Genomic DNA, 26825 nt, shown 5'->3' with positions numbered 1-26825 from the left:
TCTCACTGAATTTCAGTATTTAAAAATGCATTGTTTTGGCCATTGGTCAGTTTGCTGTCTAGTTATCAGAATCAGCCTTTAAAACTCATACTGATCCAAAATAAGATTAGCATAAGTAATTTAAATAAAGAAAACTTTAAAAAGCCATTCCTTGGTTGTGCTTTTCATTTCTCTCGTGCACAGTGTTTAGCACTAGTTCTTTCAAAGGTTGAGACAGAGTCTATCAGCTTCTCCAGCACCTTCATGTACATCTCTACAAAGTGAGCAGTCACTGGATCGACCGATACTGTTCAAAGATGGAGCAGAGAGTTTGCTTAGGAGTGAAAGGTGTGAGCATTTAAAATGTCTGATGGGTTGCACAAGTTACAAGTATGGTTAAAATGTACTCATAGAAATGAAATAAATAAAAACATGGACCACATTATTGGAACTAGTGAAAGGTTGTGATCATTATATGCAGTTTGCATGCCTCTTGTACAGTATTTTAACATCAGTTATTTCTTTCTCCCCAAGAATGGGACCAGATAAAACAACATCTCCAGCCCCTTCATGTACATCTCTACAAAGTGAGCAGTCACTGGATCGACCGATACTGTTCAAAGATGGAGCAGAGAGTTTGCTTAGGAATGAAAGGTATGAGCATTTAAAATTCCTGGTGGGTTGCACAAGTGTGGTTATAATGTTTTCATAGAAAGGAAATAAATAATTAAAACTTTAACCACATTATTGGAACTAGTGGAAGGTTGTGATCATTTTGTGCAGTTGGTATGCCTCTTGTCGTGCATTGTATTTTAACACCAGTTCTTTATTCTTCCCCAATAATTTTTTTTTTATTTTAATTTTTTATGCATTTGTCATTTAATCATTTTCTGCTTTATTTAAAAATTAAGACCAGATAAAGCAGCATCTCCTTTCACCTGAGAGTTTTCTGTGGAATGAAAGTTATACTAATTTAGAACCAGAGTTTCAAACTACTGTCAGTTTGTTGAGGACCAAAATGACCAGAAAAATTCACACATTAGATAAATTGCTGTAATATTTCTCTGTCTCAAAACCCTTAAAATCAGGTATAATTGCACATAAATAAGTATTATTATTAAAATGATAAATGATGAAAATTATATTAATAAAGACTACCCCCACACCAAAGGTCGAGACGAGGTCAGTCAGCATCTCCAGCACCTTCATGCACATCTCTACAAAGTGACCAGTCACTGGATCGACCGATACTGTTCAAAGATGGAGCAGAGAGTAAAAGGAGAAATAAAAGGTGTAGTATTTGCAAACATTTTCCCAGTATAATTGCTTGTCTTGGTTTTGGTTATATATTTCAATTGCAATTTATATAATTTTTTGGTAACTCTTTAGTTTAGGGTCCAATTCTCACTATTAACTAGTTGCTTATTAGCATACATATTACTAGGATATTGGCAGTTTATTAGTACTCATAAAGCAAATATTAATGCCTTATTCTTCATGACCATATCTACATCCTTTAATCCTAGCTAATTCCCCAATACCTAAACTTAACAACTACCTTACTAACTTTTAATAAGCAGTAGTTAGTAGTTTATTGAGGCAGAAGTTGTGGTTAATAGTTAGTTAATGGTGAGAATTGGACACTAATCGAAAGTGTGACCAATTTATTATAATTACGCAATATCACACTTGCATTTGTGCTGTTGTACTAAATAGGATGGGAGGGAGGTGATGTAATTTATTTAGAGTGATGTCAGTGCATATCCTCTAAATTAATGATGCTTCAATGTTTGGAAGCAAACATGTGAATAAAGGGTTAGTTCACCCTAAAATGAAAACTAAATCGTCATTTACTTACCCTGGTGTTGTTCTAAAGCAGGGGTGTCAAATTCAGTTCTTGAAGGGCCATAGCTTCAACGTTAATTAAATACACCTGATCCAGCTAATCTAGTCCTTTAGGCTTATTTGAAAACTACAGGTATGTGTGTTGGAGCAGGGTTGGAACTAAACACTGTAGGACTGTTGCCCTCCAGGAGCTGAGTTTGACACCCCTGTGCTAATGCTGTATGCCCTTTCTTTTTTGAACCACAATAAAAAAATTAAAAAAAAGTCCTGCTCGCACCCTGCCATATAATGGCAGTTAAAAGCGACTAGCATCAAGCTTTAAAAAAAGATGCAAAAGTATTACCGAATGATCCCATGTAACACGTGCTTTATATTACAAGTGTTCGGGGGTATACGATTAGGGTTGGGATCCGAGAATCGGTTCTTATCCAGTGCCGGTAGTGTTATTGAAAAATACCGGAACCGTGGAGGGCAGTAATGGTAGAAGAGATGCAGGTGTGGGCCAAGGAGGATGCTGGGAACTGTAGTGCAGACAATGACGAAGACAGTGACGATGACAGTTACAGTGATGATTACAATGACAGTGACGATGGCAGTGATAGTGACAGATATAAACTCACAATTGCAAGTTCTAAAGTCAGAGTTGTGTGATATAGCCTACAGTCACAATTGCGTGTTATAAAGTCAGAGTTGTGAGATAAATGCGCAATTGTGAGAAAATGTCAGAATTGTGAGATAAAAAGACGCAATTATGTTTTTAATTATTTATTTTTATTCTGTGGCGGAAACAAGCCTCCATTATGCGTTTGATTGCCTTTAAAGGGGAAAAGCTGTCCATAAATGCCGGTCTAGGATCAGTTTTCTCCGTAATAAAAGAATATTGATGAAATATCAGTATTTCACTGGTCAGATATATGAGAGCAGTGAGTGGATTCTGAGTTCAACACACGTGCAAATCCTCAAGTTATAACAATCAGTTATGTAAATAAGACATTCATTGTGCATCAGCTTCACTAATGGAACTATGTGAGATCGCAATGAAGTTGTATAACCACTTTTTAATGATAATAAAATGAGCGCTCTTTGCAAGCTTTCTGCAATGCCAAATCCTCCATATAGTAAATATTTTTTTTAAAGGGGAAGTGCATATACTCATGGTGTTGGTTCACCCTCCGTCTATAATCAGAAAATTAATGTTTTGTGTTTTGGTGTTATTCTAATATAGAACTTGGTCTATTTCAGTTATATTAGGCTAAATACGGGAAATATCATTTTGGTAAATGTTTGTTTCGTAGATCATTAAAAAGTGTGTTCTTCCGCAAAACATATGCAGTTCTGTTTACTAACCGCTAGAGTGCTGATTCATCCAGTTATGAAACAAGTGAAGTCTTTATGAATCAATCATTTAAACCGATTTAAAAAAGATTATGTTTCACCTGTCTACCCCTTCTGAGAGGGTATTCTCCACTGCTGGAAATACAATAAGCTAGGAGAGGTCCCAAATTCTCCCAGAGAATGCAGAAATGTATTTATTTGATTTTCCTTCAGAAAAAAAATATTATTTTAGCAAAAATTGCTAAATAATATGTTGAATTTGTTGACATTACCAGTATGTTAAACTCATTTGACAAGTATAAGAAATAAACACAAAAAGGATTGTTTGAGTTGAGTATTGTGCATTTTTTTCCTTACTACAATTTTTCATTAGTTGTTTAATAATTTTTATTGAATCGGAACCAAAACCGGAATCGTTTGGTGGAACCAGAATCAGAACCGGAAAATTTCTTACGATTCCCAACCCTATATACGATAGGGTTTGGTGAAAATCAAATGAAAATTTTATGTATCATTTAACAAAAATCCTGACCTTAGCTGTTGATCCTCTGTGCACGATGTGCGCGTTCATGAGCCTCTATTTGTCCCTCAATTCACTCCGACTCCGACTCGCCCAGAAAAATCACTTTGTTGTTGTGAGAAATTAATAATAATAAAAACGCGACATGAAATATAATCCATGTACTTTCTTCTCTGAGGTGAATATATCTGTTTTGTTCGTCTGTCAACTGACAATCTGTCATCTGATAACTGGAGTTCTGATCTGGAGCTATTCAACTTGATGAAGAAAGTACACAGACACCTTTTGGGGATTTCTAGGCATTGAATTTCATGTTGCAGTTTATAAATCTTGATTTTTTTTTAAACTTAAAAACTTTAAAGATACATTACTAGGTTGCGCTTTTCATTTCTCTCGTGCACAGTGTTTAGCATTCGTTTTTTCTTCCCTACAAAGGTTGAGACAGAGTCTATCAGCTTCTCCAGCACCTTCATGTACATCTCTACAAAGTGACCAGTCACTGGATCGACCGATACTGTTCAAAGATGGAGCAGAGAGTTTGCTTAGGAATGAAAGGTGTGAGCTTTTAAAATTTCTGATGGGTTGCACAAGTTACAAGTATGGTTAAAATGTACTATATATAAATGAAATAAATAAAAACATGGACCACATTATTGGAACTAGTGAAAGGTTGTGATCATTATATGCAGTTGGCATGCCTCTTGTACAGTATTTTAACATCAGTTATTTCTTTCTCCCCGAGAATGGAACCAGATAAAACAACATCTCCAGCCCCTTCATGTACATCTCTACAAAGTGACCAGTCACTGGATCGACCAATACTATTCAAAGATGGAACTCAGAGTTTTCTTAGGAATGAAAGGTATGAGCATTTAAATTTTGGTTGTAAAATTTCTGGTGGGATACTCTAGGTATAGCCTGGACATCCAGACCCAAATCTGAAAGATTAAGGGTCTGGCGTCGACTAATGAAAATCGGCCAGCTCGAGGGGCGGCACAAAGCATGCATTTGAAAATCTCACTGCACGCAATTGGATAACACTACGACCAATCACAACAATAAGCACCATACGCTTAGCTACCAGCGGAGCTAACTAGCAGCCATATCACCCTGTAGCCCAAGACTGGTTGCCACTGAAGCTAAGCAGGGCTGAGCCTGGTTAGTATCTGGATGGGAGACCTCCTGGAAAAAACCAGGTTGCTGCTGGAAGAGGTGTTAGTGAGGCCAGTAGGGGGTGCTCACCCTGTGGTCTGTGTGGGTCCTACCTAACACCCCAGTGTAGTGACGGGGACACTATACTGTCAAAGAGAACCGTCCTTCGGATGAGACGCAAAACCGAAGTCCTGACTCTCTGTGGTCACACAAAATCCCTGGATGTCTTTCGAAAGAGTAGGGGTGTAACCCCGGCATCCTGGCCAAATTTGCCCAGTGGCCCCTGTCCATCATGGCCTCCTAATCATCCCCATATACTGATTGGCTTCATCACTCTGTCTCCTCTCCACCAATAAGCTGGTGTGTGGTGGGTGTTCTTGGATGCTGCACATTGGTGGTGGTTGAGGAGATTCCCCCTATGTAAAAGCGCTTTGAGTGCCGAGAAAAGCGCTATATAAATGTAATGAATTATTATTATTATTATTATTATTATTATTATTAGACTATTGCCGTATCCGGGTCAGCAAAACAGCAAAACACGTCCTTCTTGCAAAGGAAGGATTTGAGCGCCGTCTTCTGTTCCTCTTTTAGATAAAAAGCCAAGTCTAACTCGTTCATTGTAGCGGACAAAGCCGTTTCAAACAACTGGTGTTCATCCATAGCCATCTTGCAATGTTTACTAATGACTTCGATGTCACAGCGCTGTCGTCATCTGTTTAGCTCGCCTCTGGCCCGCCTATATCAGATAACCCGATGTGATTGGTGCAGCTCGGATACAAGGGCATATTTAATGAGCATCATTACTCGATGCCAGAGTAAACTTGCTGAGCAAATTCAACATGTGCTCTCGCGAAAACTCTGGATTTCCAGGGTACTCTAGGTACATATTTCAGTATAAATGTACTGTGTATATAAAGGAAAAAAAAATAAGATAAAAACACATTACTTGGAAAACAAGGAAAGTCATCATTATATGCAGTTTGCATGCCTCTTATCTTGCACAGTATTTTTGCATCAGTTCTTTCTTTCCCCCGCTAAGGCTAAGGCCAGATGAAGCAACATCTCCAGCACCTTCTTCTACATCTCTGAAAAGTGACCAGTCACTCGATCGACCAATACTGTTCAAAGATGGAACACAGAGTATGAGGAGGAATAAAAGGTATAATTTACATGTCAACTTTTTCAGTCTTTTTCCTAAAAACTGGTCAGAAAGGTTTGGGCTGGACTTCCCGAAACCTTCTCAACGCTACGTCATTCTTAAAGGTCCCATATTGTACACCTTTCTGGATTTGTATTTTAGGTTTTGATGTCCTTAAGAATATATATTTGTGGTATAAGTAGCAAAAACCATCTCAGTATATTTTTACAGCTCCTTTCTCAGGAGCTCTGCCAAGAACAGGTTGATTTTGGCCTGTCTAATTAATATTCATGAGCCTCTCTTCTGATTGGCCTGTTGTTTTCTGAGTGACGCATGGCCAGGCCAATCACAAGTATCTAGGGTCATGAGCGCTGTAGTCTGCTGTGGCTTGGTGATGCTCACAAGGTAAATAAAACACCTGTAATGATGGTGATAAATTATTTGTTATTAAAGCATAAACATTCACAAACCACTGTTAATTTATTATAAAAGCAAGCATAGGCTACTGCGTGCATGGTTTGGCATGACAGAAATAGCGCAAAGTAAATCTCAGTTCATCGCAATCTCACATAGCTCCGTTATTATCAGTGAAGCTGACTGCACAATAAATCTTTCATAATGTCAACACTTCGTATGTTATAATCAGAGGATTTGCCAGCATGCAGAATTCAGGACTGAACAAAAATCCTCCTCCCACTTGAGTGGGTGGGGGGTATATATATATATATATATATATGTATAAACAAATATTTTTTTATATATATTCAAAAAAATATATCACCTAAATGTTTGATCATGCAGTGAATTTTTTTTTTGCACAATAGCTTGCATACAGCACAAGCCTGATTTGAAACATTGAATTAAATTCACAGAAAAGACAATAATAAGTCTTATTTATATAGCGCATTTCCAGTGCTCAAGGATGCTTTACAATGTACATGCAACAAGGAAGGGATAACACCAAGAGGGTAGACAATGATGACAAACAATAGTAGTAGGTTAGAGTAACAAGAATACAGAACAGTAAAAGAGCATTAAATAGACAGGGCAGCAAGCAGCAGAAAAGAGACAAGCACAAAGAAGTACAGAATACAACTTAAGAATGATAACATTTACATAACATGAGACAAATGCATGGATGGAAGTTTCAGCATCTTTGACAGTGATGAAGGGACGGAGCTGGGCAAAGCGACGCAGAAGAAAGAATGAAGATTTTGTGATAGAGTTAATATGAGCCTGAAAGGAGAGAGCGGAGTCAAAAATAACACCTAGATTGATGGTTTGAAGTAAATACCAGCAATTTCACAGGTAAAATCAGTAGAAATATTGCTAGTGAGTGATGGAGTTCCAATAAAAATGATCTCAGTTTTGTCCATGTTGAGTTTCAGAAAATTTGAATTAAGCCAATCTTTTATTTCATGGACACATGCAGAGATTTTGTCTGTTTTGGCAGATAGATCAGGTGTACAGATAGAGATATCAATCCCTGATGTACAGATTAAATCAAGGGTATGACCATGCGTATGAGTAGGAAAATTAACATGCTGAGTCAAATAAAACATTCAAAAACAGACATTAATTGATTAGTGTTAGAGCAAACAGCATCAACATGAATATTAAAGTCACCAAGCAGGAGAACGGGAAATGACAATGAACAGGCAAGAGTCAACAGTTAACTGAGTTTAGAAAAAAGTTGGACAAGGCCTTAGGAGGACGTTAGAGCAAGATAATTATAATAGAGTCAGCCTTCAATACCATATATTCAAATGTATTGGTGTTGTGAAAATCAAGTTGAGTGAGTCAGAGGTTATGAATCCTGGTCCTGGGGACCCATTGCTCTGCACATAGTGAGCATTGATGCTCTCTGCTTTTCACGGTGCATTGTGGGACTTTATAGAGAGCTAACATTTCAGTGCACTGGGAAGATTTTTTGCGTGCAAAATGTGCAGAGTTCTGGGTCCCTTGGACCAGGATTGAAAACCACTTATATATGGTATTTATATAACTTGTATAAGAAAACCTATTTAAGACTTTTGTAAGAGAAATTTTTCTTCTAACATTAACAAAAGTTTTCCTTTTATCAAAGGCTAAGACCAAATAAAAAAACATCTTCAGCACCTTCTTGTACATCTCTACAAAGTGGCCAGTCACTGGAATCGACCAATATTGTTCAAAGATGGAGCAGAGAGTTTAAGTTGGGTTGCCGTGGGTTAAATATTGATAAATATCTAGTAATTTTTAAAGGTACACTGTGTAATTTTTAGCGGCATCTATTGGCGTGTTTGCGAATTGCAACCAACAGAAGTCACGGTGGCCGACAGGAAAAGATGTCGTCGTCTGAGACAGCAGAGAGTAACCAGTTAAGCAATGAGGTTTCTTTACAAAGATAAATTAAGAAATTAGGTTTACTTAATTATTCATTAAAACAATATGTTATTGTGAATATTATTTTTACTTGTTCATCAGTGTCTTGATTTTAGCTTGCTTCTTTGCACGAAGAACAACATACTGTAGTGACGAAACGCGTTTGTCCGTTTAGGGCTACTGTAGAAACATGTCGGCGCATTTCAATGTAAGGGGACCTGCGGTGTGTGTAGACAGAAATGGCTCATTCTAAAGTAATAAAAACATAACGGTTCATTAAGTAAGGTCTTCATACACCACTGAAAACATAGTTATGTATATGATATTGCATTTCTGTCAACAGATTCTCCTAAATATTACACAATGCACCTTTAAGAAGCAAACTGCAATTATAAGACTACTGTTTTTGTTTATCATTAACAACAATTACAGAGCATGTTTAGTCTTATAAGTTCTCATTTAACAACCATCCCGTAAACTACTTGTCAAACTCTGCTCCTGGAGGACCACTGTCCTGCAGTGTGTAGCTTAAACCAGCTCCAAAAAAACCTGCCTGAAAGTTTCTAGTGATCCTGAAGATTTTACTTAGCTGGTTCAGGTGTGTTAATTAGGTTTGGAGCTAAACTCTGCTGGACAGTGGCCCTCCAGGAACTTCATCCCCTAGACCCTTAAATAGGGCACTATTTGTGAGGACAGCCATTTGTAGTGCTGTCCAAAACCATAGTGGACGTTATCGAGTGCACTCATTCAATCCCATACTGCAATAATGAGTGTACAACCGATGGACACTCAACTTCTAGAGAATACCCATAATGCACTGTTAGGGTCGAATAAATTCCGATTTCATCCACTCCTGCAAGTGTATTATATCAGTGGACTAATGGGGAATAGTGAATGAGGGTGAAGTAGGTGATTTTGAACACAGCTTTAGTTTGACACCTCTGCCATGAATCAATTATAATTAAAGTCTCATTCAGCATCTCTTCTGTTTGAATGAGAGATATCTATTGATTTAGTAATTATATTGAAGTATATTTCATATATCCTGAGTTGTCTGAATATTTTACCCTTTTTACCTGCCTGTAAAAGTAATTTTTTGTTCAAATAGTGCAACATCTTCAGCACCTTCTTGCACATCTCTGAGAAGTGACCAGTCACTGGATCGACCAATATTGTTCAGAGATGGAACACCAAGTTACCTGAGTAAAGAAAGGTATTTAAATTTTGACAATAATGATTAGACAGACTGTTTACCAGATTTTTGTTTTGACATTACAATATTTTACACACAAAGTTAAATACAGAGAGATCTTGCTGTTGTTGAAAGGAGTTTATTACTTTCTTATCACCATTACCACATATATATATATCCCTTAGCTGTGCTCTCAAAATCAGTCTAAAAAAAAAGTCTCATATTGTTCAATTAATTGGTCAGGACTGTATATGTATTGACCAATAATTCTGAAGGTTCTTTGGAATGTTGCTAAATAGTTGCACAAAAACAAAATCTTATCATATTAAAAAAATAGTATTATACAAATTACCAATTTGTGATTTAAGCTTTCATTTAAATTGCCATCACCTTTTTTTTAATTATTGGTTACTGACAATCGTTGCTCGTAGTAAATGGTACTTGCTGAACTGTAATCTCTTGCAGAGAAGAAATATTTTCATCATTTATACATTAAATAAACAATATATTCAGATAATACAATGTGTCTAGAAAGAAGAAAATATATTGTATGTTGTAGGCATGCACATTTTTGCAAATTCTTAACCGATTAACTGGCACCATTAGCCAGCCATAGATAAACACAAGCATAATTAGTTAGTTTAGTTAAGCAAAGTTAGCGAAGTTAGTTAAGTTAATCAATTAGGCAGAATTTGACACGTATGTTTGTTCAACTCTGAGAATTAAGAAACAGAACGTCTCGGTTACGTATGTAACCCTCGTTCCCTGAGTAGGGAACGGAGACGTTACGTCGGATGACGACGAATGGGGTTTCGCTTAGAAAGCCTATCATCTTCGAGTATATAAAACGAGCCAATGGCAATGAAATGCCATGGGTCTGCGGAATTTGCATAGCGTAACTCCGCCCCAACCTGGGGGTATATAAGGAAGTGCGCTGGCAACATGCAGATATGTCTTCGCTGAGGAGCCGAGACTGAACTCAGGGAACGAGGGTTACATACGTAACCGAGACGTTCCCTTTCGTAGTCACTCCGAGTTACGTCGGATGATGACGAATGGGGTTCCCAGTGTAATCACGCCACCTCTCGACTGTCTTCCAGTGCCCTGCGTAAGTCTGAGCTCCCTGTCGTGAGACTGGCATGGACGAAGGACTCCTACTTAACACAGGAATACCAAGGTACACTGGGAAGCATATCTCAGTGGAAATATGCATTTTATGCCCAACCCGAAGGGGGGGACTTGGAATACACATATGACCCCGAGGGGCTGCATATGGAGAATCACTGGGGTGTCCAGCCGCAGGTGGAATATTTCAACCCCAGGGGTGGCAAGGTGGCTTGCCGAGGGAAAGACACATGCTCAAAGAGGCTTACAGTGGAAATACACATGTGGGGGTCACCCGGAGGGGGAACCATGCACATGGAGGCACCTAGCCAAGCGCGAAAGCTGCCAGTGGCATAACTCTGGCGTTGACGTCAACAGTGCTGGAGGAGACTCAGGGCTTATGAGGTTCACCTGAGGAGAATATCGCACGTATCCTGTCCGTGGAGAGGAATGGCGAGCAAGCGAAGACACCTGAGCAGAATCTAGCACCGGCTAGTTGAAGCGAGTACATGAGAAGAAACTGGCTCAACTCTGAGATTGTAGAATCTCGCGAATGTGTTAGGTGTCGCCCAGCCTGCAGCTCTGCAGATGTCTGTTAGCGAGGCGCCATGCGCTAGAGCCCAAGAGGATGCCACACTCCGGGTGGAGTGGGCCGTCACACCAAGGGGGCATGGTCGACCTTGCTGCTGGTAAGCCAAAGCAATGGCGTCCACTATCCAGTGAGACAACCTTTGCTTTGAGAGAGCCTTTCCCTTCAGCTTCCCACCATGACAGACAAAGAGCTGGTCTGAGGTCCTGAAACACTGCGTTCTGTCAACGTAAGCACGGAGGGCGCGTACTGGACAGAGCAGTGCCAAGGCTGGGTCTGCCTCCTCCAAGGGCAGCGCTTGCAGGTTCACCACCTGGTCTCGAAAGGGGAACCTTGGGCACATATCCAGGCCGGGGTCTCAGGATCACGTGAGAGTTAGCCGGCCCGAATTCCAGGCACGCTTCGTCAACCGAGAATGCCTGCAGGTCCCCTACCCTCTTGATGGAGGCCAATGCAACCAGGCGCGCTGTCTTCATATACAGGAACTTAAGCTCCACTGATTGCAGAGGCTAAAAGGGAGCACTCTGCAGGGCAGTTAGAACCACTGAGAGGTCCCAAGAGGGAACGAGAGGAGGGCGAGGAGGATTTAGTCTCCTCGCTCCTCTCAGGAACCTGATGACCAAGTCTGCTTTCCAACGGACTTACCTTCGACTGCGTCGTGATGTGCGGCAATTAGGGCTGCAACAAATGATTATTTTGATAATCGAATAATCTAACGATTATTAGAACGATTAATCGACTATTCATCGATTATTTCGCCGACTAATCAGTACGTTTGGAACGATTATTCAGCCTTTTCAATTAGTTAAAACACGGAATTATACATATTCTAACTATAATATAAAAAAAGAAAATCACTTCAGCTTTTGAAATGGTTGTTTTAATGAACTTCGAGCAACTAAACAGGTCATTCTCTTTAAGTTTTCAGATTTCTGTCCAACTCAAATCACACACAAATGCTCTCTAAGCATTGTTTAAATATTCTGTTCTCTTTCAATAGAAAAAAAATAAACAAAAAAAATGATCAGCTGCATTACAGACACACTTAAACTGCAAACAATTATTATAAGAATCTTTTTTTTTTTTTAAATTGATATGACAATTGAGCTGAGCTGACATTCTCATTCACCTTTTAATTTACAGTATAAAAAATGAACTGACATGATATTCTTCATAACATCTCCTTTTGTAAGTCTTCATGAATATGTAACAAAATACAGGCAAGGGATAAGACTGTAATAACGTTACCTAATAGAGCTACAATAATAAAAACAGCCCCGACTCCTAAGCTCGATCAAGCTTTATTCTATGCAAAAATGAATCATCACATTACTGTAATTATATTATTATTGTTAATATTATTGCTATTATTAGTAGTATTGCATTCTCTAAAAAGAGATTTACTGCTAGTTATTTAGCTTCAGCTGGAGAATATTCACCTCTCACCGGCTCGTCTCGTGCCGGGTTTTTCCTCTTTAAGTGTTTTAATATGCATGTTGTGCTCCCGTGAAAAGCAAGTTCCGCCTTGCATGTATTGCATACGACAGCATTCTTGGTTTGCAGTTTTGTGAAACTTTACACACCTTACTAGTTCGGATTCGTTTGCACTCCGTCATAATTCGCGCTGTGTTTTCTTCTACCGCAATAGCATTTGTAACGGCTGCATTACACTCTAGCGCTACAGCGCCGTAGCGGTCAAATCGCGATATTGCAGGCCCTTACATTAGGTCACGTGGGATCAAACGACTACTCGACAACAAAGATATTTGTCGACAATTTTTTATTGTCGACGTTGTCGACAATGTCGACTAATCGTTTCAGCCCTAGCGGCAATAGCGTCAACGTACACTTTCAGGGTGGAGGGAGACAGCCTTCGCTCCAACCCTTCTTGCAGGAAGGAAAGCACAACACTGATCGGGCATTTCGTGGGTTCTTGTTGTTTAGAAGAACACCAGTTGACGAAGAGGTTCCACTTCAACGCATAGGCATGTCTCGTGGACAATGCTCTAGCGGAAGTGATGGTAGCCTCCACCGCTGGTGGTAGGGTACTCAAACCTACCTCGTCCCGTCCAGGAGCCAAACGTGGAGGTTCAAAGATCGGGACGAGGGTGCCATAAGGTGCCCCGTCCCTGAGAAAGCAGCGCCTTCCTCAGAGGAATTGGCCAGGGAGGTGCTGTCGCGAGGAGTACTAGTTCTGGGAACCAAGTGCGGTTGTGCCAATACGGGGCAACCAATATTACCTGCTCCTCGTCCTCCCTGATCTTGCGCAAGGTCTGCGCAAGAAGGCTCACTGGGGGAAACGTATACTTGCGTAGGCCCCGCGGCCAGCTGTGCGCCAGTGCATCCGTGCCGAGCGTGCCCTTGGTCAGGGAATAATACAGGTCGCAGTGGGACGAGTCGTGGGAGGCAAACAGATCTACCTGTGCGTCCCCGAACTGATCCCAAATCAGCTGGACCGACTGGGGATGGAGTCTCCATTCTCCAGCGAGAGGCCGAAGCCGAGACAGCTCGTCGGCCGCCTGGTTCAGGTCTCCCGGGATATAAATGGCTCGAAGCGACCTCAGATGCTTCTGACTCCATATGAGGAGGTGGCGGGTGAGTTGCGACATACGGCGGGAGCGTAGACCACCTTGTCGGTTGATGTACGCTACTGTCGTGGTATTGTCTGATCGGACTAGTACGTGTTGGCCCCTGAGCAACGCACAGAAGCGGTGAGACGTACAGCCAGCAACTCGAGGCAATTGACATGCCAAAGGCGCTGGGGTCCTGTCCAGGAGCCCGCGGCAGCATGACCATTGCACATGGCACCCCAACCCGTGTCAGAGGCATCCGTTGATACAACAACATGCCTGGAAGCTCGTTCTAAGGGAACTCCGGCCCGTAGAAAATTGAGGTTCGACCACGGGGTGAAGGTCTGACGGCAGGTCGGAGTCACTGGGACTCGGAGCGTGCCGTGTTGCCATGCCCACATCAGGACTCGATCGCGAAGCCAAAGCTGAAGCGGTCTCATATGAAGCAATCCGAGCGCCGTTACTGCGGCTGCGGATGCCATATGCCCCAGGAGCCTCTGAAATAGTTTCAGTGGAACCGCACTCTTGCCCTCGAATTGGCGAAGGCAAGTCAGCAGTGACTGCGCGCGCCCGCTCGTAAGCTGCGTGCACATGGCGACCGAGTCAATTTCCATACCGAGAAAAGAGATCCTCTGCACGGGGCAGAGTTTGCTCTTTTCCCAGTTGACCCGAAGGCCCAGACAAGCTAGGTTCCGGAGCACTAGGTCCCTGTGTTTGCAAACCTGGTCTCGAGAGTGAGCTAGGATCAGCCAGTCGTCGAGATGGTTCAGGATGCGAACCCCGTGTTCCCATAGAGGAACAAGGGCTGCCTCGACGACCTTCGTGAAGACGCAAGGAGACAGGGCTAGCCCGAAAGGGAGAACCGCGTACTGGTATGCCTGCCCCTCGAAAGCAAACCGTAGGAACGGTCTGTGTCGAGGAAGAATGGTGACATAGAAGTAGACGTCCTTCAGGTCGATCGCTGTCCTCGGTACAATGAAGTAGGGGCTGTAGAAGCTGGACTTCATTTCGGCTGGAGGGACAATCTCGATCACACCCTTCGCCAGTAGGGTGGCGACCTCCACTCTCATGACAGGGGCATTGCCACCGACCATAGTGAAGCGTCTTGCGCTGCTGGTAGAGTTAGCTTGCCTAGTGCAGCTTTCAATACACAGCAGCAGGAGTTGGTTTGGGCTTGATGTGCCGAGACAGCTTGTACACGACCCAAAGCCTGTCTGGCCTCACGTGGTAGGAGGCTGTAACCCATTACCTGGGAGACAATAGGCGAGGGAAGAGGACTAACAAGCCAACTCCAAAACATTCCCCCAAAGGTGGGGGTTGGGTGTGGGACCAGCTACTCCACCCTGTAAAAAGCCTTCAGCTACGGGAACATCGACGAAAATCAGAAAATCCTCAAGCCTTCGGAAGGAAGCCTCTGCAGCGAACCAAGCTAAAGAAAATATGACGACGTGCATGGAAAACCGCAAGGAGACTGTACGTTTGAAGCGGCTTCTGACCTCAAAGCGACCCACCACCATAGCGACATGGAATGTGAGGACCATGTATGCTGGTGGAAAGGCAGCAGTGATAGCGGAGGAGATGAGGAGGTACGGGATATCCCTCCTTGGTCTGGGAGAAACCAGGTGGCTCCAGTCAGGGCAGGTCAAGCTGGCAAGTGGAGAGACCATACTCTACTCAGGACATCCCGATGACTCTGCACCACACACAGAGGGAGTAGCATTCATGCTGTCCAAGGAAGCACATAGGGCCCTTCTCAGCTGGGAACCCATCAACTCACGGATTATCACTGCCAAATTTCAAACCACCCACAAGAAAATAAACCTCCAAGTGGTACAATGCTAAGCCCCCACCAATGACACGGATGATGAAACAAAGGACCAATTCTACAACCAACTATACACTATTCTACAGGCCAGGAAAAGGAAGGACGTCATGATCTTGATGGGAGACATGAATGCAAAGATAGGGAACAATAACAACGGCTTTGAGACAGTAATGGGAAGAGAAGGACTAGGGACCATGAATGAGAATGGAGAGAGGTTCGCAGCAGCTTGTGCTGACAACAACTTGGTCATTGGTGGGTCAGTATTCCAACACATAAAGCCACCTGGGTGTCTGCTGACCACACCACAGAAAAAATCAGATAGATCACATCTGCATAAGTCAGAAGTTTAGACACTCTCTGCTGGATGTTAGAGTCCAAAGAGGAGCAGATGCAGGATCTGACCACCACCTCCTCACAGCAAAGATCCAGCTGAAGTTAAAATGCATGAAGCACAGGGAAGAAAGGGCCAAATTCAACACACAGCAATTTCAGGATATAGGTACATCCGAACTCTACAAAGTAGCACTACACAACCGGTACCAAGCCCTACAAATAGAAACCCCAAGCAAAGTGGAAGAGATATGGAAAGGTCTGAAAACCTTGTGGAAAGATACATGCAAAGAAGTAGTAGGGAGGAGGAAGACAGACAGCAAGCCCTGGCTATCCAGAGATACAGATAGCAAAGTGAGTGAGAGGAGGAAGAAAAAAGATGGAGTAAACAGAAGTAAAACCAGAGCGACCAAGGCAGCAGCACAGAAAGAATATGCAACAGCAAATAAAGAAGTGAAAAGAAGTGTAAGGAGAGACAAGAAGAAATTTATTGAGGATTTGGCACAACAGGCAGAAGAAGCAGCAGGAAAGAACAACGTGAAAGACTTACTTAACTACAAGAAAGCTCACAGGCAAATTCAGACACGCACAGGCACACATTAAAAACTCACAGGGTGTACTCCTGACAACCAAGGAAGAACAGGTGAAGAGATGGACTGAACACTTCAGAGACCTGCTCAACAGGCAGCCTCCTCAACTGACAGCAGATATCCCAATAGCCCCAAACCTATTGGAGATTAACTGCAACCCCCCCACCAAGATGGAAATCAGAAAAGCCATTAAGGCCTTGAAAGGAGGGAAAGCAGAGGGACCAGACGGGATTCCAGCAGATGCTCTTAAGGCCGACACTGAAACCTCCACCAACATGCTCCACCACCTCATGAAAACCATCAGGGAGGAAGAAAATGTCCCATCTGACTGGAGAGATGGCCACATCGTGAAAATCCCTAAGAAAGGAGACCTCCGGCAGTGCCAAAACTACAGAGGTATTATGCTCCTTTCAACACCTGGGAAGGTGCTCAACCATATCCTGCTCGAGAGGCTCCAGAAGGGGGTCGATGAGAAACTGAGGGAAAACCAGGCTGGCTTCAGGAACAACAGATCCTGTGGAGACCAAATTGCCACCCTCAGGATTATTATTGAACAGTCCATCGAATGGAACTCGCCTGTCTATGTGAATTTCATAGATTTCGAAAAAGCCTTTGACAGTGTGGATAGGGAAAGGCTGTGGAAACTGATGGCTCATTATGGTATCCCAGCAATGATCATCGACATCATAAGGAGCACCTACCAAGGGATGAGATGTCAAGTCCTCCATGAAGGATGTATATCGGAGGCATTTGAGGTTCTGACCGGTGTGCGGCAAGGGTGCCTGCTCTCACCCTTTCTTTTCCTCCTTTGCATAGACTGGGTGATGAAAGAAACAACAAACAATAGACGAACCGGCATACAGTGGAGCTTGACCGAGCAGCTAGAAGATCTCGATTTCGCTGATGATCTGGCACTACTGGCCCACACACACCAACAGATGCAGGAAAAATCTGGAAAACTGGAGGAAACAGCTGCTCTGCTCGGTCTCAAAATAAATTCATCAAAAACTAAAGTATTGCGTATCAACAGCAAGAACAACACACCCATAACCATGGATCAAAATGCACTAGAGGATGTAAACAGCTTCACATACCTTGGTAGCATCATTTCAAGGGAAGGTGGCACGGAGGACGATGTCCAAGCCAGGATCGGAAAAGCAAGGACAACATTCAACATGCTAAATAATATTTGGAAGGCAAAAACTTATCTCTCAAAACCAAACTGCAAATCTTCAACTCAAACGTAAAGACCACTCTACTTTATGGCTCAGAAACCTGGAGAATTACCACCACCATACTCAATAAGTGCCTTCACCAACCGGTGCCTCAGACGCCTCCTAGGAATATACTGGCCCAACATCATTTCTAACACCAACCTGTGGGAACTCACCAAACAGGACCCAATAGAAATGCAAATTCGGAGGAGGAAATGGAAGTGGATAGGGCACACACTCAGGAGGAAGAAATCAATCACTAAACAGGCACTGACGTGGAACCCACAGGGCAGGAGGAAGAGAGGCAGACCAAGAATCACCTGGAGAAGAACCACAGAACAGGAGATGAAGAAAGAAGGGCTGACGTGGCAACATCAGGAGCGGAGGGCCTGAGACCAGAGAGGTTGGAAGAGCTTCGTCGATGGCCTATGTTCCTATTGGAATTTAAAGGCCTAAGTAAGTAAGTATAGTGAAGCGGACTCCCCTGAAGCGGGGAGGAGACCGCGCGAACTGAATCGTGTAGCCGAGCCTGATGGTTCTCGCGACCCAACCGGACAGTCTGGGAAAGCTCCCAAAAGCTATACCAGCGGGGTCAAGCGGACCAGACGTACACTGGTGGAGCAGTGAAGCGGAATGACCGGCCCGGACGTGGGTGGCATAGCGGTCCGGTGTGGGGGCACGGTCATTAGCTGCGCCCTGCCAGAGGAGGCCAGGGGAGGACCAGCGTCCCACGGGGCGTGCTCTGGCAGGGGTCTGGCGACAGAGGGGGACGAGAGTGGCGAGGCTCGTGAGCGGCGCACACTGTCATCCACAGCCTCTTGGGGCTCGGAGGAAGGGGCATCAGTTCTTGAAACAAGAGATTCTCCCCCGACCCTCCACCGAGGGACGGAGTGGCCCTGCTACCAACTCCTGAGAAGAACTGAGCCCTAACACCAAGCTGCCCGTCTTGAAAGTGCTGCTTAGCCTGGTGTTTGGCCAGCTAAGGGGCGGAGACGGGCCGTGCCGCCCTCCTGCATCCCCCTCCAGCCCGGGGCCGGTGAAGGCTCGAGGGGAGGAGCCGCAGGGAGGCGGCCTCGGCGGGGAGTAGACTAAGGAGACCGCACGGGAGGATGACCATTGGTGCAGAAGGCCTCAGTCCACTTCAGGGGAGGGTCGAAGACTGTTGGGCGCAGTCCTCAACCACACCGCCGAGCAAATCACTCGTCTCAAGAATGCTGCTTAGCCTGGTGTTTGACCGGCTAAGGGGCGGAGACGGTGGTGCCACCCTCCTGCAACCCTCTCCTGCCAGGGGCCAGTGAAGGCTCGAGGGGAGGGGCCGCAGGGAGGCGGCCTTGGCGGGAAGCAGACTAAGGAGACCGCACGGACGGATGACTGTCGGTGCAGAAGGCCTCAGTCTGCTTCTGGGGGGTCAAAGACTGTAGGGTACAGTCCTCAACCACACCGCCGAGGAGCCCAGCCTGGGACATGGGGGAGCTGAGAAAATGAATTCCCAGACCCCCTCACATCAACCTGGCTGAGCCCATTCCTGGACCACAGCTGTGGACATCACTTGGCCCCGGGATCACGCAGGTACCGATGTCGCCCGTAGAGCGAGGTCAGTAGTGTGCGTGGCGGATCGACCAGCCCAGACATGGGAGGCATAGCGTCCCTGCGTGGGGGCGTGGTCGAGTTTCCGCGTTCTGTCAGTGTTGGCCAGGGAAGGACCAGCGTTCCACGGCGGCCTGGTCTGACAGAACTCCCGAGTCAGCACTGCCTCGAAGGCGAAGGCGACACACAGCACTGCATGCCTGTGCCACGATAGTGACAGAGAACATACAGCCCATGATCGCCACGCGATCGAGTGCAGCGAAGGCGGAGGACGCCTGCGGGGCGCGATAAGTCACGGGACTCTCGCGAGCCGGAGGCGTCCTGATGCACGTCCGGGAGAAAGGCACTGGGAGCGAGTGCTGAGAGCAACACGCGCCCAGGAACCAATCGTAAGCCTACAGCGCTCGGGGGGAGGGCGAAGCCACTCCAACCGATACTTTCATCTGCCCGGGAAAGCATGGCCATCAGCTCTGGATCTGACCCGACTAACGCTGACACTCCAAAGGGAGGCAACGCAGTCGAATCCTCATTTCCAGTGGAATCAAGCCCGCCTTGTGATGCTGTGAGTGACATGACACCACCTGCTGGAGCCCCGAATGAAAACACTGGGTCCCTGAGAGGAACCAGGCACACGGAAGCCCCACGGTTTGTGATGTGGAGGGGGGCGTGGCCCGAGGAATGCTCGTCGGTATTATGCCACACTGTAACCCTCAGATCACCCTGGCCACCAGCCAAAGTATCCACTCTCGAGGAAGAGATAGATTGGGGTGTGGCAGAGGGGACTCTACCCACACGGAGATCATTGAGTCTTGATCTATAAACATCGCGTTGGTCACGTTCCCGCAAAGAAAACATGACTCATCCGCGAGCGCTGCCGAGCGTGAATAAGCCCAACACGCGAAACAGCGCTCGTGACCGTTAGGCAGATGAATCACGCGCCCACATCCAGTAATACACGGGCGAGCCATGTTGAAAAAGACGTGCCGCGTGCAGCTCTTTTAGAGAGAGGAAAAGCTCAGCAGAGTGCTGAAGCGCCCAGGGAGAAACACACACACTGTCGGCAGATCACTGCACAGATCAGCAGCAGGCAATGTGATCTCGCTGGAACACGCCGTCACACCAACACACTGAAGAGCCGCTCGTCTCGTAGAGTGAAGATGATACAGAATGGCTTGTAGGAGTGAAGAAAACTCTTGGCTCCGAAGCGAAAACATATCTGCATGTTGCCAGCGCACTTCCTTATATACCCCCAGGGTGGGGCGGAGTTACGCTATGCAAATTCCGCAGACCCATGGCATTTCATTGCCATTGGCTCGTTTTATATACTCGAAGATGATAGGCTTTCTAAGCGAAACCCCATTTGTCGTCATCCGACGTAACTCGGAGTGACTACGAAAAGGAAAACCTGTTTGTTCGGAACCCAAGCCTGTCAGTTGTCATGGATTTCAGGTTTCTTTTTTGTTAATCTGCAGTCTGTATTTTCTTAAGTCCAGGTTATTTTAGTGCTTAAGACTAGTGGTCGACGAAGTACACAAATCAAGTACTTGAGTAAAAGTACAGATACCATATAAAAATGTTACTCCAGTAAAAGTATAAGGTACTCCGTTTTAATTTTACTTTAGTAATAGTACAAAAGTACTTGATTTTTAATGTACTTATGTTTTAAAAGTAAAAAGTACTGATTGGTGAATGTTTATTTATTTAGCAATTTTATAAAAATGAGGAAAAACAAAATGTATGTTGGTATAAAAACAGACGTCACATAGGGCAAAGATTGTGAACATTTTAAGAAGAACACTTTGCAAACATAGTAGTTTTACATCATTTGAAACTGCTATGTCAGCATGGGAAGATGCATGGGTATTAATTTGTGTTATTTTAATGTTATGTTTAGTTTTTACCTAACACCTACTTTGTTTAAATGGTAATACACAAATGTAGACATGTCCACATTCAAACATACAGTGGGTTTAAACTGCTAGCCTTTTTACCGATTTATTTCACAAAAAGCTTATGTCATGACCTAAATAATAATAAATTCTAAAATTCTGCATTAGTGACTTGCTTTTTGCGCCATTAGTCTCACACTTACTTAAGTTCCGAAGATCTCCCATTCTCTGCTAATTTTTAATCAGTGATTTAGGCCTAAATGATCGTGAAGCTCAATAATGAATCATAACATACCATACTTTTGATAGAAGCATTCTTCTGTAGTGGGAAGGCCTGAAAACAGTCACAGAGGTTGGTTTGTTTCTGCACGATACGTGAGAAACATTGTTTTACTTTGCAGTTTTCCAGAACCAGGATATGCTGTTGTATTCTGTTTTTGTTGTTGAATCACATCTGATTCATCCATACTTGCACGAGCTGTCTGATGTGCCAGCTGTTAATGGTTGCCTCTCTATATGTTGCATTGCGTGTTTGTTATTTTGGGGTGAAGCAATGAAGGGGAGGTGGAGCAGCAGCTGAAGCAAAACATAAATATGTAAATAAAATGTTCAAAAATATATTATTTTTTTCCCTAGTATATTGTGTACAATAAAATACAGTTCTTTTGATATATCTTCACAGTATTCTCGAGAAGAACGTGGAACCATTTGACAGACACATTTCATTCCGTAACGAGGTGTTATCTCCAGATATCAGGTACTCCAGATGATGTGGTACATCATTTTTTTTTCCAGTTTACATTTCCAGTTTATATTGATGTGAAGTTAAACAATTTTCTGGTTATAATTTAAAATAACGCTCAATTAGTTAACGTTAGTTAATGCTTTAACTAACACTGATCAATATATTTGTTACAGGATTTATTAACATTTGTTAACGATAGTTAATAAAACTACAACTGTCATTGTTAGATCATGTTAGCTCAGGTTCATTGAATATTATTAACAATACAACTTTTGATTTTAATGATGTATTAGTAAATATTGTAATCAATATTAAATAAAATTGATAAATGCTTTAGAAGTATTTTTCATTGTTAGTTCATGTTAACAAATGGAATCTTTTTTCCAAATTTCACATCAATTCCACACCATTTCCCACAGCACACTTTCAGCCACTCTGCTGACAGAGGATCACTACAAGTGCCCAGTGTGCACAGAGGTCTTTAAGAATCCAGTTTCCATCCCCTGTGGACACAGTTACTGCAAACACTGCATTGAGATCTACTGGAGCAAACCAACTCAAGCTGGAGGTTACGCTTGTCCTCAGTGCAGAAAGAGGTTCAGAAGTCGTCCAGTGTTGAGTGTAAATGTTGCTTTGTCTAAACTGATTGAGGAACTCCAGAAGGCAGGATTTAGTCCTGCTCTTCCTGCTCACTGTTACGCTGGACCTGAAGATGTGCCCTGTGATTTCTGCACTGAGATGAAGCTCAAAGCTGTTAAATCCTGTTTGACCTGTACTGTGTCTTACTGTGAGACCCACATCAGACAACACTACACAGTACCAGCACTGCAGAGGCACAACCTGGTGGAGGTGATTGAACATTTCAGGAGATAACTCTCATTATCTCTCTGAAGCTATAATATATAATTATATATAATATATCTGAAGCTTATATATATATATTTGTTGGCCATAGCATAAATGGCTACAGACTATATAGCATTAATGGTAATATATTCATTTATTTTCAAACAATTTTTTTTTTTTTTTATAATATTATGGAAGCATCCATTTAAATAATAGAAGTTCAAACTTAGCATTTAGTGATTTAAGTATCAAGTGCACCATTTGATGTAAATGCTGTCTATTGTTGTTTTATTTATTTATTTATAATTTTATATATTTTGATTAGCCTTTCAGTTTACCTCATCACATTGAGAACACCAGAATGTTCGGAGCAGAGAAAGAATTGCAAGAAGAGATCAAAGGGTTGACTGCAAAGCTAACAAAACTGGAAGAGGTAACTATACAGAAACTACATGTTTATTTACAATGTGAAATTATTTTGTGAACTTAAAAAAATCTCTTTAATTTAAGTGATTTGAATTAATGTATTTTCTTTTAAAGACTCTGAGAGACAAGGAAGCGCATGCCAAACGTTTGTGTAAAGGATTTGAAGTTCACTGTAATGGTGGGTGAATATTGTGCTTCTAGACAGTACATGACTTTGCAGATCAACTTTTTTTATACATTTTATATATATATATGTATATATATATATATATATATATATATATATATATATATATATATATATATATATATATATATATATATATATAACTATATATTTTCCAGATTTTCCCTCAGATGTAATTGAAATTGCTGCTCTAGGTCGCCCTTTGAGTCTTGGAGAATTGTATGACAGTAACAGTGATTCTTTTAGCCAAGGTAAGATCTTTATCTTATTTAGGATATAATAAACAGTGAGGAACATACTGTAATTCTACCTTTGCACAATTTCTCCCACCAACTTATGACATTTTAAAGTACTAGAATACTAAGAATGAAGGTTTCCAATGCTTTGTCCTAGAGCTGCATAATTAATCTTTAATAGATTTGTGATCTTGATTCAAACACTAGGGTTGGGCGGTATTACAGTAATATCGTATACCGCGGGGTCTTAAAATAGCAACGGTATCAGTTTCAATACCGTAATTACCGGCATATATATATAATATATAAATATAATTTATTTAAAGCCTAAAAATGCTTATGTGTGGTTGTAAGAGAAAGAGAGAGAGAGAGAAGGGAAAGGCGGTAAATACTGAGGAGGCAATTTGTAAATTGTGCAATAAAAAGGTGACCGCGAGAGATGGAAACACCTCTAACCTAATGTCGCATCTCCGAAACAACCACCCACTCACTGCTGCGAGGATGCATTTTGCCCCGAGTTCATTAAATAAGCGCATTAGTTCATATTTGTTAAAATATTATAAATGTTATTTTTTTCATCTGTGTTGATAATGAAAAGTGAACAGCACGAGTAAGATGGGATGCATCGGGAGTCAGACATTCTGACCACTTAATTAAGTTTCGTTTTGTAAAAGGCCTTTCTTTAAAGTGATTTTCGTTTTGAGTATAAATTGTATGCTAATTTTAATAAATTTTTCATCAACCAATTGCCTGGATTTAATAAATAAGAAATATAGCAGAAAAAATAAAAAATAAAAAAATAATAATAAATAAAATAATTAATAAATAAAAAATATAGCAGAAAATATAATCATGACATGATCGTGCGCTGGCGCGCCACGGTCACTTGCATTGAAATCTCATCATAAATTAACCAAAACTCAGTGTATGCCTCACAGACATGACAGATAGGCCAATATCTAAATAAAGCTTGAAATTTCATTAAACGAAACAATTCTAAACGAAAAGAAATAGGCCACTCGCTGATTATTTAATCCATGATGTGCATTTCTCTCTACGCGCGTTCATACGGAGATGGCGATCATCAAATTCATTAAACGAAACTATTCAAAACGAAAAGAAATAGGCTAGCCTACTCTCTGATTAATCCATGATGTGCATTTCTCTCTATAGGCACGTTCACTACGGAGATGCCGATCGTCAATTTCTTTAAATGAAACAATTCAAAACGAAAAGAAAAAAACTAGCCTATAGCCTACCTTCTGATTATGTAATCCATGATTTGCATTTCTCTCTATATATGCGCGTTCACTAGGAGATGGCGATCGTCAACTTAATCTTTGCAGCAGACGCTGACAGAAAAGTTGTATTAATAAAAATCAATGGACGCGTGTCACTGGATTAACAAATGCACTTCTTGCTTGTTGCACGCACACATTTCAAAATAATGAGATATGTTGAAACATTTTATTAATAATAATAAATATTTAATAATATTTGATTGAATGTTGTGCTTGTTTAATTTAATAAATAAAAAAATTATTTGGCGCCGCCATATTATAACGGCCCACGTATTAAAAATAGGCAAGTCTAAATCGGGCTCGGGCTCATGCCGTCAGCCGGGCTCGGACACAACGAAAACTTTTGTGCTTTTACAAAGACACTGAATAAAATATAACCTGTATACAGCTGTTCTGTCTGCCCAGCGCTTCTGCCGGCCGCGTGTGTGTGTGTGTGTGTGTGTGTGTCCGTCCATAGACATACTGCCAGTTTCTGTTGAGGATCGATTAGTTCACGGAAATTGGTGGTCTTATTTTTAATATGTGGCTCCAGTATCGCTAGCAAAGCATCAAACTGTTCCACTGACATTCTGAGGTAAATTTTGAATCGTTTGGGATAATTTCGCAACTCCTTGATGAGGTGAAACTCTCCTTCCTCTCGGCGCTATCTCAGGATTGGATGGACCCAATATTTCCTCTTTCTTTTTCTCTTTTTAAGAAGAAAGAGGGCAACAAATTCATCCTCACTGCTTGACGAATCCATTTAGTATTTTTTGCGTTTTTTTTTCCGCAAAGGTTTAATAAATACGCATCGGACTCAGTGTGCAAGGTTTCTAATCCGTGTATCATTCGTTCAGTCGTTTTTTAATTTAATATTGAAAGTAGAAAAATGAGAAAACAGTTCCTTTTTCGATTTTCATTTTTTCCAAAACAACGAAACCAAGAATTCAGCTTGATTTTTCGTTTTTCGTTCTGAGGTAGAAAAATGTATAAACAGCTGGAATATTCGTATTTTACACGTGGGCGGGAATGAAACGCCCCTTTCCTTTGATTTGTCAGCCGAAGATCAAACTGTCCCGTCATCAGTTCTTCCTCAGTTCTGCACTGCAGAATAAGAGTCCTCGCGTTGTGATTCTTAACACGTTTATTGCAACTACATTTCATCTTTTTTTTTTTCCATCAAATAACCAGACTAACATGGCTCGACACAACCCGTACTGGGGAAAACACTAGACAGGGCTTTCTTCTGTGTAGATATAAATTCACATACGCTTTGCATCAGCTGGGTATGCAGGTAGCCTAAATGACGGCTGTTAGCCTACATGGTCGCCCTCGCCCAATAATTTTTTTTTAAATAATAAATGAAGATATAAATCAATATAATTAGTTGTAAATTTAATATTTTTAACACTAATACAAAAAGAAAAGAATAATGCATGTACAATATGTCTATATTAACGTAAACGCATGACATTCAGACTGACTATCTAACAACCGGAGAACAGAGAACAACAGAGATATTAAAATACATACTCTTCTGAGTTTTATGATGTAGGCCTTGTGTTTTATTAAAATGTATTAATTTATATCTCAAAGATGTGCGCTTGTATCGCAGCGCACTGGGTCATGTTGAGAGGGAAACAAACGCATTTTATTATTAGCCTATTCAGAAATAGTGTAAAAGATCGGTAAATAAAATGCAACATTAACATTATAAACACTATTAATAACATATAGGCTATGTCTATGCGTATTTTACTTCCCCTTACTGTAGCCTATGTCAAATCCTTAAATGAATGGTAGGCCTATTCAGAAAACAACAAGAATGAAAAATAAGTAGCCACGTACAATAAAAATATAGCCTAATAGCTTATAAAAATAG

General features: G+C 42.0%; 1 protein-coding gene across 1 annotated transcript in view; it reads left to right on the top strand.

Moving 5' to 3' along the window:
- Positions 1–26825, top strand: part of LOC311297098 (uncharacterized protein) — a 312417-nt gene that overhangs the window by 8363 nt on the left and 277229 nt on the right. Inside the window, exons 5-16 of the mRNA XM_084419211.1 lie at positions 208–327; positions 514–633; positions 1151–1270; positions 4115–4234; positions 4422–4541; positions 5871–5990; positions 9442–9546; positions 21906–21980; positions 22388–22817; positions 23140–23247; positions 23355–23418; positions 23586–23678. Coding sequence (XP_084275337.1) covers positions 208–327; positions 514–633; positions 1151–1270; positions 4115–4234; positions 4422–4541; positions 5871–5990; positions 9442–9546; positions 21906–21980; positions 22388–22817; positions 23140–23247; positions 23355–23418; positions 23586–23678 — 1595 coding nt within the window. The remainder of the gene's footprint in view (positions 1–207; positions 328–513; positions 634–1150; positions 1271–4114; positions 4235–4421; positions 4542–5870; positions 5991–9441; positions 9547–21905; positions 21981–22387; positions 22818–23139; positions 23248–23354; positions 23419–23585; positions 23679–26825) is intronic.

Source organism: Rutilus rutilus (assembly GCF_951802725.1).
Source record: "Rutilus rutilus genome assembly, chromosome: 9".
NCBI classification, from domain to species: domain Eukaryota; kingdom Metazoa; phylum Chordata; class Actinopteri; order Cypriniformes; family Leuciscidae; genus Rutilus; species Rutilus rutilus.
The sequence above is the reverse complement of the archived record's forward strand: the minus strand, read 5'-3'. Positions and strand labels throughout refer to the sequence as shown.